The sequence below is a fragment of the Centropristis striata genome, chromosome 2, assembly GCF_030273125.1.
Source record: "Centropristis striata isolate RG_2023a ecotype Rhode Island chromosome 2, C.striata_1.0, whole genome shotgun sequence".
Lineage (NCBI taxonomy): Eukaryota > Metazoa > Chordata > Actinopteri > Perciformes > Serranidae > Centropristis > Centropristis striata.
The window spans coordinates 37,926,704-37,941,216 of NC_081518.1; the positions used below are offsets into that span (position 1 = coordinate 37,926,704).

At 40.4% G+C, this 14,513-nt stretch overlaps 1 protein-coding gene across 4 annotated transcripts in view; it reads right to left on the reverse strand.

Moving 5' to 3' along the window:
* LOC131989911 (BTB/POZ domain-containing protein kctd15) overlaps positions 1–14,513 on the reverse strand; it is a 30,930-nt gene that overhangs the window by 12,109 nt on the left and 4,308 nt on the right. For all 4 annotated transcript variants that reach the window (XM_059355289.1, XM_059355280.1, XM_059355301.1 and 1 more), the window contains 2 exons: positions 7,928–8,072; positions 824–1,129 (listed from right to left, as the gene is read on the reverse strand). In XM_059355289.1, coding sequence (XP_059211272.1) covers positions 824–1,129; positions 7,928–8,072 — 451 coding nt within the window. The remainder of the gene's footprint in view (positions 1–823; positions 1,130–7,927; positions 8,073–14,513) is intronic.

The following is a 14,513-nucleotide window of genomic DNA, read 5'->3' on the forward strand; positions in this document are numbered from 1 at the left end:
GTTCTGGGTTTTAATGTCATCTCAGTGAGCTCAAAACTTAGGACAGATCTGTGTGCCTCGTGCACAACTCGTGATTTCTACCATGAAACTACAAAGATAATGCATATATTCCCATTTGTGGTACTATGGTGCAAACTGAATACAGGCACTGGGTCAATTTTTAGCAAGTTTGTTGCTTTATTTCAAGACAGTTTTGGAGAATAATTGCCTGCTGTCTGTATCACAATGTGCCCTATGGTTTGAATTTATATCATAAAGTTTTATCAAACATTACATTATCTTGCAATAACATAAAATTTACTGCTTGCTGTCTAGTTTGCACATTTTCATTTCAGACCGTGACTTTAGTTTTTATTGGCTATTTCAACCAAAGGAAAATATTTCTGTAATATTCCTAAAATAAATTTAGAATTTAGTGCATGTATAGTGACTTTTTTTGCGATATACTGGTATTGATATCTGTAAAAACAAAACAAATAAAAATTAAATAATATTACACATATAATATTCTTTAAAGAATCCAGTGTCTTTTAAATCATTTCTGTTTACATCTGTTCTCACTTTATATAGTTATGGTCATAGAATCACTTTAGCTCCCTACATTTCTATTTTTTGTGTAATTAATTTGCCGAAAACGCAGAATAAACAAAGTTAAAGGTAATGACTAATAGCATTACACCACATCAACCCATATAAATACTATGTAGTTTGTGTATATATCCAAAGGACATACAAGATGGCTCCTGTCAACTCTGTGAAAAAACTGCCAAGTTGCTTCAATCCCTAATATTACAAAAATGTGTATTGTTTTCCAGTGTGTTACCTGGACGGAGTTGAGCCTGCAGTAGCCATTGAGGGGAAAGCGGATGACATGTGTTGGGTCCTGGTTCCAGCCAGCGTTGACTGAGTTGCACATAACATCACCGGTCTCAGGGAAGATCTCCTCGATGAGGACCTTCTCACCACTCAGGGCAATCCTCTCGCCCAGGTCGGGTGTGACGCGGACCACCAGGCAGTCGCAGGGCTGTGCCATCCGCCGTTGCTCGCGCTCCTGCTTCCAGCGCTCCAGCTCCTTGATCATGGGCGTCAGCTGGTAATAGCGCGCCTCCTCGTACAGCAGGTGGAAGTCCTACCGAGGTAAGATGGAGATGAGTGCAGTGAGTTGGCTTGTATGTATTGTACGGTCCTCTCGGCTATACGTGTGACTAACACACTGAGAGTTTCACTACATTACAGTTCATCAAGGTCATCAGGACAAAGCCCTATACATATACAGCACTGTGCAACATTAAGATGACACTAGAAGGTATTTTTACAGGGTGTCTTGGTGGCTTCCCCACGGCAACTAATGACAAAGTGTCCTTGAGCAAGAAACTCAACCACTAATTACTGCACTAGTGCTGTTCTAGCTGCATCTGCACTTTGACCCTTCTGCAGTAGTGAAACACCAACTGTGTAGTACAGGCACGCACGGAGGAACAAATAACTAATGGCACCGGGATGAATATGCTCAAAGTGTCCTACAAAATATTTGTGTGTGTGTGTGTGTGTGTGTGTGTGTGTGTGCGTGTGCGTGTGTGTGTGTCAGATACTCCAGTGCCCTTTGTCTCCACTGTTTGTTACAAGAATCCATTACTAACAGGCACATGCCTGAAGCCTCCTGCCTCTTTTGGGCCCAGACACAGGAGTAGAACATCAACTGCTTACATTATAAAAATAATTTGCAATATATGTTAAACATTATTTAATGGAGGTAACATTAAATCATGTTTAATATATATTTTAAGTTATAAAAATCAGATCCAAAACTTTATTTCAGTGTTTCTGAAATTATTTTTCACTTTTTAAACATACACTTAAACATTAGAGCCAACGTGTGAGAAAAAAATACTTGTATGATAGCAACACCAAAGTAGGCTAGCAACCGATCGTCTTTTTTTTTGGTGAAGCAAAGCACAACAAAATAAAATAAAAATTAGGAAATGCAAGAAAAAGAATCGCTTTAAACAAGTATCTCTGACCCTTTAAAAACCACAAGCCAGGACCCTCTGCTGTGAACGAGGGCAGAGGCTCTGTGCCTGAAGACTCATGTGCATGAGCATAATAATCAAGTGGCAGTTAAAAGTGTTTTACATTTATCAGATATTAAAATGTGTGGGTAGTGGGGACCCTAAAAACACATTCTGCCTACTGTAATTTATCCATTTAATGCTGCCCTGATTACAAAGAGTGCAAAGGGTCAAGCCGCCCTGTTTGACCTATAAACTTGTTACTGAAGCTTATCTTACTGTCAGCAGTGTCAAAGTTTAAATGTATTCTTCTGCACTCTTGCTAAGGTGGTCTCGATAAGAATCAGATAAATACCCAAAACATAAATGTCAGAACACGACATTTGTTTGTCCTTGTAAAGTTGAGGATCTCTAATATCTATAAATGTGAAAACAGAGCCGTGTTAAACGTCTCACTTAATACCTCCCCTGGAAAGACGAACAATAAACAAAGATCAGGGATGGCCTTCGACCAGCAGGACGACACTCTCAATAAACAAAGCATAGCCATGCTGCAGCTCTCCTCCACAGTAGCTCTTGGCAGAGCCGTGCTAGCCTTTAGCATGTTTCAGCGAGCCGACTGGAGAAAGGCCGTCAGTAGGGCTCCAGTGAAGTGAGATGGTGCATTCCTGTGTGCAGACAGTCTGCAGCAGATTGCCTGCCTCTCCCTCCTGGGCAGGGCTTGCTGGGGGCCATTTGCCCCTGCGCTCTTGCCTCTAATTTCCCACAAGACCAGATGGCTCTATCATTCACCGCTACCATAGAAAATCTAGGGAGGCGGAGGTTCGCTATTGGAGGCAGACGGGAGGTGAGGAAAAGATATGTGCAAGTGAACATGAGGACAATCATCAGCCAAGGCGCATTTTAATGTATTCCTCACAAGGAGGGAGTTTTATGTTAATGAGGCTTGTGGCCCGATGTTAAGCTCCTATTAGAACAAGATTTAATTAGGTTACACCTTAATGCTGCAAATCTTTCTGCTAAACAATTAGTAATTAATAAATCTGTGTTCTGATTAGTGTTTCACAGTGACAAAGAATGACAGCTTAATTCATTGTTAGTTTTTGGACTTCTATCACTGCCAGTCAAAGTTTATTCTTACATGGTGTTCATGGGTTTTTTTGCTCCTGGCTATTGTTTGTTTAAGTGCATGGACACTGTCAAACTACAGCAAACAACCCGTGTTGGGAGGTCACTTTAAAAACAGATTCCACTACAGATTACTGATTACATTCCTTAAAATCTAATCTGTAATTTATTACATAACATATTCTGATACTTAATACTGAATTAGTTTTTGGGATACTTAAAAATGGTCTGGTTATGATCTTTCCATGAGCAAGTGAAAACACCTTCCTGACAGTGTCCTGGCTGTCCGTCTTCTGTCATTCCTGTATTTTTTTTACAAATTGTTGCACTTAAAAAAAAATCTGTTTCAATGCATGACAGCATCCCAGGAGCCAGAATAAATGTTGGCATTGTACGTTTCTGCAATCCATCAGATAACATTTAATTTTTTTATTTTTTAATCACAGATATGTGAAATATGGGGCGTTCCCGGTGGCACACCTGGTAGAGCGCATACCAGAGGCCCAGTCCTCGTAAGCGGGCGGCCCGGGTTCGAATCTGGCTCGGAGCCCTTTCCCGCATGTCTTCCGCTCTGTCTCCCCCTTTCACTCTCAATATCTCTACTGTCAATAAAAGCTACAAAATGCCCCAAAAAAAAATCTTTAAAAAAAACATATGTTAAATATGAACATTTATGAACTGCTGCAAAACTTTGTAGCTGCAATGCCTGACAAATGCAGCTTTAAACACGCGGTAACTTTAGAGCAAATCAAGCAAAAATAAAGTAAAAGTGCATTCGATGAGCACATTGCTCCAACAAGGCCATGCCCTATGTCACAGCGTTAATGAAAGTATAAAGTAATTTGTAATTTGTTGTTCTACCTTGGTCCATGCTACACCCTTCCACCAGTTTCCGCCAACCCTGCAAACAACCGACTGGTAGCATATTTAATAGATACATATAGAGGTTTTCTCACATTGGTGCAAAGTCTAAACGCCCTTGAAAAGTGAGAAAGTGTGTTTGTGCTGCGGAAACAACATATGTTTCATATAGTGTGCATCATTGGTGGCTGTGGGTGCTGGGTGCTGCCAGGCAGCCCCTGATCTAAAAAGAGTTTTTCCCCTTCCCTCCTCACAACTGCTGGGTATAGAAACAGAGCATGGCAGCAAACAGCATATTCATTAACCCTGCTGCTTCTGTCAGACTCTTTAGCCTTGAAAATCCTCCCTCGCTGCTTTACCCCATCTTCTAAACTGTGCCTTCATCTGAGGCGTGTGAACGACACCCATGTACAACTCCATCTGGACGAGCGTTGACGCAACACATCTTAAGCTGACGGTCTAATATTTAAGATTTCAGAATGCGAACAAGGAGAGGAGGGGGTCCTTTTTTCCCTTTTTCTCTCCCTTTCTCCCTGTCTTTTTCTCTCCTGGCCTTCTTGCTGCAGCTGACAAAACTCATACTGAGACACTCCCCTTCAGGCAGCTCTCTGTATCAAAGTGTAGCTCCTCATCCTTCACAGGTCTGAAGCCATGGATGGATATGTTTTTAACAGGGGTCTGTCTGCGAGGCACTTTAGTCATCCTGAGCAGCGCAGAAAACAACAGAGTAATCCTAAGCGCTGAGGTGAGGATGAGAGGGAGACAGGGCCAACAGCTCCGTCCTGGCTGCTGGAGCTGCTGCTACTGCTGCCAGCTCTACGAGACAATTCATCCCCCAATCCTGTGTCCAGACAGCCCGTTTGAGCTTCAAAATAATGATCCGACCTGATCGCCCACCGGCAAGGCAACATCTCGGGGAAGGACAGAGGGAGGGAGAGACAGAGAGGGAGGCAGAGAAAGAGAAGAAAAGGAAGAAAATGATGGAAACTGTCACTATGAGGGAGTAGGACTGATAAAGAACTACCGTGTGCTTTGGACAGAAAAAATAACTAACGCCACACAAGTAGAGGTTCACAGGTTGTTGATTAAACAACCAGCAATGAAAAATATAACCGATTCTCATCTAATATACAGCACCCACACACGAAAAATGAAAGCATTAACTCCTTCCTATTATTTTTTTTAGCATTTGATACCTAAAGAATAAAAGTGTTATTGATTTAATGCGAACACAAAAAGCCAAAGCAGAAACTCTTAACGGTTTATAACCATGCCCTCAATATGACTGAGCATTGCTTACACTCTTGTGATTAATTGTAGTTTGAATAATGAGATGAGGGAGGATATTAATAGTGAATATTTTGTTCCACTGATGTAGGCTGAAAAATTTCTTTTCCTATTCTGCTCAGACTTTCACATTGATTTAGCAAAACACACAGCGCCGTGGCTGCCAGCAGCAGAACAGACCCAGCCCTCGGGCGACGGCAAGCCTGATTGTGTTCAGATAAGGACATGCTCAATTCCGCCTCGCACTATTTGCATTTTTTTTCTTCCCCGGCTTCACGCAAATTGAAAGGTATGCAGATCAACACAGGCTTATGTGAGGGGATCATAATGAGTTGGAAACAATGAAGTCCAATGCATTCTCTTCAACCGTGGTGCCTGATTGGACTGTCAAGACTTCACAGGAAGGGAGGGAAAAGCATGAATAAGAAGGGAAAAAACTAATCGCTACTGAGTCAGGCCATCATTTGCTGAAAATATGCGGGGCTTTCATGTCATGTTCTGTTGTCTGAGGTTTGGCTCCCATTCAGACTATCCGTGAGGCCTGGAGAGTTTGCCCCTGGCTCTGAATGGCTTGGCCTCGCCTTGTTCCCTTGTAAAGAATTATGAACAAGCGCCAGCCCGGTGGAAAGGTCACGCAAGTTAAGGTGGAGTAGAAGAAGAGTAGAATGCACCTAAGAAACAGTATCACTGAATAAAAACCTTGAACAGGATGGAGCTGTAGGCAGAATACATAAGAATTCTGACAAAGCCACATATGGTTTTGTGGATACTTGTGGGGAGAAATTAGTAATGCCTTCAGTTTGGTTTAAAGCGGCACAAATCAATATTTATATATAAACTATGGATTAACTGACTGTAACAGGAAATGGGTGGTTCATAGGGATGAACATCAGAGGACAATTATTTAACATCTATCAGTTCTTTGTTTACAGCAGCAGAAGGCAGCTGTTTTCAGTAAGAAACGATGGGCAGACAACGTTAACGCCTGGCTAGTGACCATAGTGGAGCATTTAGCAGCTTAAAAGGCAGATATTTAAGTGGTGGAGACCAAACCAGAGGTAGAAGGAGCACTAATATTTTACTTGCATTTGTCAGACTCAAAAAACTGCTAATGTTGCCCCATCTGATTAATCCAAAATATGTTCTCCATATCATCCACCTTTATACACATCAGCTTATACCGCTGCTAGCATTAAAACTATTATCGTTTTACTCTATTACCCCAGGTCAGAAAAATAGAAAAACTTGCGTTGCTCGTTTCAAAATTGCAAAACGTTATTATTTGTCTCACCAATTACCTAAAAATATCTTGTATGAAAGGGAAATCTACTTCTATGGAAACCTTAGATTTGTAAAGCATCTTTTTTATTGCCATGTGCTTTGGATGATTTGCAATAGTATAATAAAGAGCGAGAAAGTCCACAAAGGGTGGAGGTTGGGGTTAGATGGATGGGTACAAAATACTGGAATTTCACCCAGGAGACCACTGTTCATGTCAAAATACAAAAAGTCAACATTATTTTAAATATGTACACACTTCGTCACATACTACAGCAGGTAGGTTAGGCCAAATGGAGCTTAATAAAGCTTGATGAACCATGTTCTGCATTTTCTGGGCCCAATAGATGGCACTCTTTATTCAACAAAGGGTCAAAAGTACACTGATTTGCCATTCCTTGAGCCTTTTTCTTTAATCTAAGAGCACCAACTAGTGGGGTCAACAAAAACAACTCATGGTAAGTGAAGCTTCATTTGAACATCACAAACATATCTAAATAGTTATTTATAAAAAAACAACCAAGTAATTGTCATGATAGTTGGTCATCAGCTGTTTAAAACAACAGTTATTTCATAGGATATTGTACGGATCATGTTGTAAAAGTTTTCCTAAGATATCATACAAATGTCTGTATGATGATATGTTGCTTAGCAGTCTTATACAGGCCAAAGCTGATTCAATGGCCCATACACTAAAGTGTGTATACACAGATGCACGAGTACATGTGTGCAAAGTGTGTAACTATGTATTAAACAGCACCAACATGCCACAGCTCTCCCAGCCAGCCCTTGACTGTCAGTGAGACTTCCTGTCTGAGTGGGAGTCGGTCATCAGAGTGCGGGGGAACAGAGGGGCATACAGGCTATTTCACCTGGGCTCACCTCTATAGAAACCACTCTGAGTGAAAAACAACAGCTCAGGGCTTTGGCACACACATCACCGGGCCATGCTCCAGTTAGCCAGCTAGCATTTTACTTCTCCACTGCTGTAAACTCCAACTGAGTCTGTTCCATATTCTTTTTTTTCCCTCTAAAGTTTCCTAATTACTGCTTATGCTTCGACTACAGGTAATTAATGTGTTGAATGGGAGGAAGCTGAGTCTACGTTAGACATTGTGAAAACAGAACTTTCTTCTCTGTAGTGGTGTCAGGTGTATTTTGAAATCATGAAAGGTAAACATTCATAAATACATATTAACATATACACACTTTAATGTATTATCTTGAGAAAAATCTGGAATTTCACACCATACGGCTGCATGTCTGGGCAGATGGCTTTACGTACTCTTTATGTTGTTATGTTGTTCAAACTGATGGTGCAGACAAGTACAAACAATACAGTATGTTGTGGTGCGGATATATACCTTGAAGTCATCTGGAAGGAGCAATTTGCTGGTCCTGAGGAAACTGAGAATGTAGCGGAATATCTCGCCATCCCGATCTATGAAGTAGTGCTGCTTCAAGCTGTCCAACACGATGGGCTCGGTGCCATTGAACAGACGACTGATTCTGAAAATTGAAATACACACACACACACCCACACACGCACACAGGCAGCCGCACACACAAACACACACGCACATAATGGAATGAGCCAGCTCCCTTCAAATGCATGAAACAATTACCCTCCATTTATTTTTCAATTTTATTAGCACTAAGCTTGAAATGCATTAGCATCCCAGGTTGAAACAAGGGGCTTAAGGCACAGTTCCTCCATTCCAGACTTGTTTGAAGTGTCCCTTCTGCAGAGAGATTACAACAACACACACGCTTGCTGCTTGTACTTACAGAAATTAATAGCATGAATGTAGCATTACAGCTCTATTATTCCATCTGTCAGAGGGTGGAAATGAAACAGAGGTAAGAAATAGTGGAGGTCTACATACTAATGTGAGGAGGACATCTGGGAGAAGATATTTTACTTGACTTTGTAATGAATGTTGGAGGGATTTGGACAGCTGCAGACCTACTGTATGTCACTCTGTACTGAGAATTTGTGATGATTTTGTTTTTATGAACACACAATTTTACATGAATGCTTGAGAAAAAAATAATGACTCCTGCATGCCCATTTAAAACTATATTTAAATTCCTGTGTGATCCGTAATAATCCATAGTTCTGAACTCTAGAGGTGTCACGATTCTCCAAATCCATGACGCCATTGAACTTTCAGTCTTAAGGTCACAATATGATTCAATGTTAGATTTAAACTTTTTTTTATGAAAGGGCTATGAAAGTTTTTGTCTTGATATGACAGCTGTCATTTATATTTTCAAATAGTTCTTTGAAAGATAGTCTACATGGTATCAAGTGTGATATAACTGCCATATGTTTTTTTGGGAATGTAAATGAATCCTGAGGCTCTTTGGTCAATTTTTTTTCAATAACTGAAATTAGAAGCTCAATTCGATCACTTTTCAATTTAGAGTCAAAATTGTCACACCCCTACTAAACTCAGATACATATTTTGGTAAAAATGTAGCACCTCAGTAATAATGAAGTCAGCATATTGACCTTTAAAAATGTGTATTTGTTGTCAGCAAACTCAAGGAAAAGAAACATGATGTGATATATCACAGAAAATATGTTGCATTTTCACTTTAATTTTCCTTTACTCTGTAAGTTCAGCTGAATTGGGAATTTAGTTATTTGGTTGACATTTAAAGACAAAGAAAGCATTTTAAAACATCTAAAAGGTGAAATAATGAAAATTAAAACATCAGGAAGCTATATCAATGATGTTTTCCTTTAAGAAACACAATAGTTAAAAACAGCAATTACATGTATAAGTTTTACCAAATAATGCCAGGACCTTGGTGTTACAATAAGACACTTGTTGCTGCCTATAGTGTAAAGCACAGTTAACCCCTTCCACTAGTGTACTGCAAGATTAAGGGCTTAGTTGAAGTTGGCTACAGGGGCTCATCAAGGCGAAGAGTGGAAATTGCTGTTATCTTTAAACTTTCATCACAGCATGTTGGCGGCACGCCTCGAGATAGCCTTGGACAGATATTCATTTCCCCTCGTCTTTGTGTGATTTTCCTGCAGCTTACCTGCAGGTCCCTCTATCACTGCTCTAATAATCTCATCTCGTCACATCTACTCTATCTATTTGTTCATTTCCATATGCTAAATATCCCTATTCAATAATTCAATATAGTTTTTTAGCATCTCTTAAATATTGAATAGACAGTTTGTGCAAGTATTTTTTAAAATGTCTAAAACTTTTGTACCCTTGAATCCTAAATATATTAAGGTTGCAACAATGAACAACAATGTGGGGATCTATTCAATTTAATTCTATGTTCATATACTATATACATTATTTACTCTTATAAATTTGTTTTTTGTTGCTGCATTTTAAAAGTTTACAAGATTTGTAATTCATTTTAATTTTGAAGATTTTGCACCAAGTTGCTGGTGCACAATTCATTTTAAATACAGCTGATAAAAAACAGTTAAGCAAATGTATGCCGTTGATTTATTTGTTCCAGGAATAAATAGCATGAGTGTGACAATAAGTTAGGAAAGCAATGTTTAAGTCTAAAAGAACAATCCCAGTCACTTTCACACAGTACATGGTCAGTGAATCCCTAAAATTGATGTTACTCTAAAGTGCAAAAATTGGCTTTAATTCCCTGAGTCATTTTAAAACAAATCTGGCATGTCCCCCAGCTGAGAAACCTGGAGTTCCTTTGCAGTGTAAATAAATCGTACGAGTGATTTACACAAGAAATCTGTTGCACGTAACCTCTTTAACGGTTTCGCTGCAACATTTCCATGAGAAACAGCTCTTGGCAGCACGCTGTGTTGCTGTTATCATCATCATTTTGATGTAATCAGCTCTTTAATCACAGTAACAGCTCCTACGTCGGCTGACAAACTTGTGTGACAAAGAATATCGTAAAAAATCTATTTGCAAATGCGACGACCAACACACACATCCACCCAGCTCTGCCTGAGCACTGGCATTGTCAAACTCTATTACGAGACACTGGAAGGGAGCCGCAGTGGGAATGTCAATGAACAAACAGCAGGGCTGGATTCACTCACACACTCATTTCACTGAATTTACAATTATAAGCCTCCACTTTATAAAAGTGTATGAGCTTGTATTTAATGGCTGTATCAGGTATCTCCTGACCCCGATGTGTCCGCTCAACACGCTGAAGCTTTCACGTCAAATTCAACCTTTTTTCTTTGACTTGACTGTGTGAAGAAGCAGAGCAAAGATGGTTCTCCCTCCCTCTCTCCCTTCCATCCTTTCTCTCTTTCACTCTTTCTTTCTTTCTCTCCCTCCGTCTCCATCCTTCTCCCTTACTCGCTTTCTCTCTGGAAATCGATGCAAAATGCTTTATAAAAAACCAATACTCATCTCCCTGTTTTGCCCGAGGTGTTCCTTTCTCATATGGTCTTGCAATTCTTCCAGCTAGAATTTCACCATACCCCTCCAGGCTAACTCTGTTTTTCATCTCCACTTTTTTAAAAAGCAATTAAAATGCTGCCTGTTTTTCTTTTTCTTTCCCTCTCTTCTACTCCCTTCACCCCCCCCCCACTCCCCCCTCCTTCTCTTTCTCTGTTTGGTCTCCTCATTTTTTTTCTCCTTTCAGTTAAATCCCTGAATTGGAGGGGGGGTGTTTTAACAGGTAGGGAGACAGAAAAGGGTGTGGGGTGTTGGGTACATAGAGAAATTAAGAGACAAGATACACAAACAGACAGGCCAAGAGACAAGAGGGGAGGAAGAAGAGAAGGAAAGGCAAAGACATGGGAGACAAAGAAGTCAGAGGAGAAAAATACAGAGATCAGAAGAGGAAAAAAGGAAAAAGAGGCAGAGAAACAAACAGAATATGAGAGGAAGACGGAGAGAGATGGAGAGTGGGAGAAGAAAAAAAAGGGAGCTATGACAGAACTCCATAAAAATACAGAGAGAAAGTCAGGGAGAGGGAGGGAGGTGGTGGGTGTGGGAGGTTATCAAGGACAGGAACAGCTCAGATCTCCCAGCCCAGCGGTGCCAAGTAAGGGCAGGCAGCCGGGCAGTAGGTGGGCAATATCTGGCAGGATCCACCGCTGCTGCAGCTACCACTGGCCAGCGGCTCAGAGCTGCCAGAGACGTGTCTGCAGGAGGCTGGGAGGGGGACGCAGCGCAGGTATCACTCATTCTACAAAAACAGATGCTATAATGGACGCCTAATAAATGCAAGACACACAGAGGCTTCATGCTAAGTAAAACACACACACTCGTCGGTGTGTGTGTCCTGCCTGACATCACGATCGCTACAGTCCTCTAGTAGACGGTTCTCAAACACTCTCCCTAAGGGTGTGAGACAAAAGTTTCAAAACAAGGGAAGTATTTTTTAATTTAGCTGAATATTACGACTTACATATGCCAGTGACTGTTCAAGTCAGGCTCTCAGTGTCACTCTTCATACCATTTCTACATTTCAATACTGAAACAGCAACAACATTTTTTATTACATGGTTCTCTGGGAATAAATTTCATCATGTAGTGCCAAATATGAACCCAAATAGGTCCTTAGAAACTCAAATGCACATACTTTTATAAATTAAAGGCATACTATGCAGGAATAGTAGCTTACTGTTTGTAAACACTCAAACTTGGCCCTTCCTTCCTCTTGTTTGTGATCAGCTTTGTTCATTTAGGGTTTCACTTCGCTATATTTGCATTTTTTCTGTGCTTCATCTGATATTTTTGAAGCTTGTTGCACAAAAGGTGACGCCCAGAAACGTCCTGAACACAGCAAAATGAAAATTATAGACAAATTACAAGCAGAGCAGATTATCTACCTTCTAGTGGGTCATAAGTGATGATTAAGAGGGATTATTGTCTTTGAGTCTGTGCATTGTTTTTTTATGAAAATCCTGCATAGTCTATCTTAAACTATATGAACGCATTAACCAAACACTCTTACAGTATGTGTTACTAACAATCAGTGTTTATCTGCAGTTTCTGAAATCATTATTTTGGAGCCACAAACTGTAACTTGTCTGTTCCTGCGCAAGAGCGACAATTAACTCTCATTATTATTTCATGTTAAGTGATTAAAACTAAAAGTCTTATCAAACAGCTAATTTAACTTTAGATCACGACGATGTGTTAGTGCCATGTAGCCTCTTTAAAAAGCACTTGAGGCCTAACAATGAAATGGAATAAAAAGGAAAGGAAATATAGCAAATGCTAACTGTAACTGATGAGATAGTGTTTGCCATGTTAATTATGGTGATTTCAGCTCGCTAGATTCAGAGGAGCACTAAAAAGAGCATGAAGCCAGTACAGATCTATCGTCTCTTGACCCAGAAGACTCGTCTTCAAAGAGAAAAATGTCCAGTGGTCCTTTCAAAATAGTTTCCTTGTCTCTGGAACATTTCCCCTAATTTCCTCAGCTTCTGTTCAAGTGACTGCTGAGACTGTCCTCTGTGAGAGCTACACAGAGTGTGCATCAATGTTTCATGACCCCTGTCCCTTAATATGGCCCGCACAGAAGAAGATGAATAACCACACATTAGTTACTAGACTAACTTTCTCTTGGCATGCTACATTATTTAGGGACCAATCTATTAAAAGTAATCATCAACTTTAAACTCTTTAACCCTGCTCTGTTGCTCGTCACGTTTGAGGCTCTGCCGGCTTGCCCTGCTCAACCGGACATGGCCGAACGCAGCATATGCGGCTATGCCAGTGTAATTGTTTTGCTTTCTGCTGTCAGCCATTATCCTAATTCACACAAAAGGGGCCCCTCCTTCCACTGGCTCCAGTGGAAAGTGGAGCCCTGAGGCCAACTGTACACTGAGGAGGCTGGGAGAGACAGAGAGAGAGAGAGAGAGAGAGAGAGAGAGAGAGAAACAGTGAGTGTATACATGTGTATGTGTGTGTGAGCCAGAGTGAGAAAGATATAGAGAGAGGGAGCAAAGGAGCATGTGTGAAAAAAGAGAGAGAGAGAGAGAGACACTCACACTGGTATCCGGTCTTTACTCTCACTGTAACAACACTGTTTGGGTGCTCTGACATGACTCTGTGCTCCATTTGCACGGTGCCCTGTGTGTCTCCCCCTATGAATAACTTCTTTGTAAAGTGTAAAGCTGCACCAAAGCATAAGAAAATAAAGAAAACACAATAGCAGTACTCAAAATAAAAAGTAAGAAATATCTATCTGAGCTCCAACATTATTTAAAGCAAATGAAAATCACTGTTCACAGTTTTGCCTCCAAATAATCAAGATCAGAATAACATTAGCACATTTGAATAAAAAAACTCTTTTCTCATGGCCCCTGGATAAACCTGATAGAACACCCAAACAGTGCCTTAATAACAAAACGATCATAAACTCTTGTCTGTGATGAGCTTTATTTTTCATGTTACATGTCAGGAATAAAAGGCAAGGTTGTCAGGGATTTCCTGTCAGTGGCCTCTATGAATATCAAGACTTTATTACCAGGGGATTACTGGGATCATTTCCTGTAGCCAATTTGTCAGATTTTCTAACAACCTGGTGAATGTTTACCTTGGCCCACATGGGACTCAGTCAGCTGACGCAGAATTGAAGGCTGTATAATGCAGTGAATGACACTGTATTAGAGGAAAAACAAGGCAGCCTAAATGGCCTATAGTTTTAAAAAGAGGAATTAATACAGTAAAAATCAGTTATTGTTTCATGTTTCCTCTCAGAGATACCTCCGGTGGTGTCACCTTGTTTGTGGATGGAGCTAAAAGCGTGAATAAAGTGGGAGTGTGGATTACCAACAGCTCTTACACAATCTGAATCATCAGGACTGAATGTTACAATGGAAGTGCTTCAAAAATAAAAGCCTTGTTTGCTTTATCAGAGAATCAGATGCCTGAAAGAGCAGGAGTTCCTTTCTTTTCCTCTCCACACAAACACTCAGGGAAAGGAAAGTCATTCTTTTAGATGGTGACAACTTAAAGTTCCTCT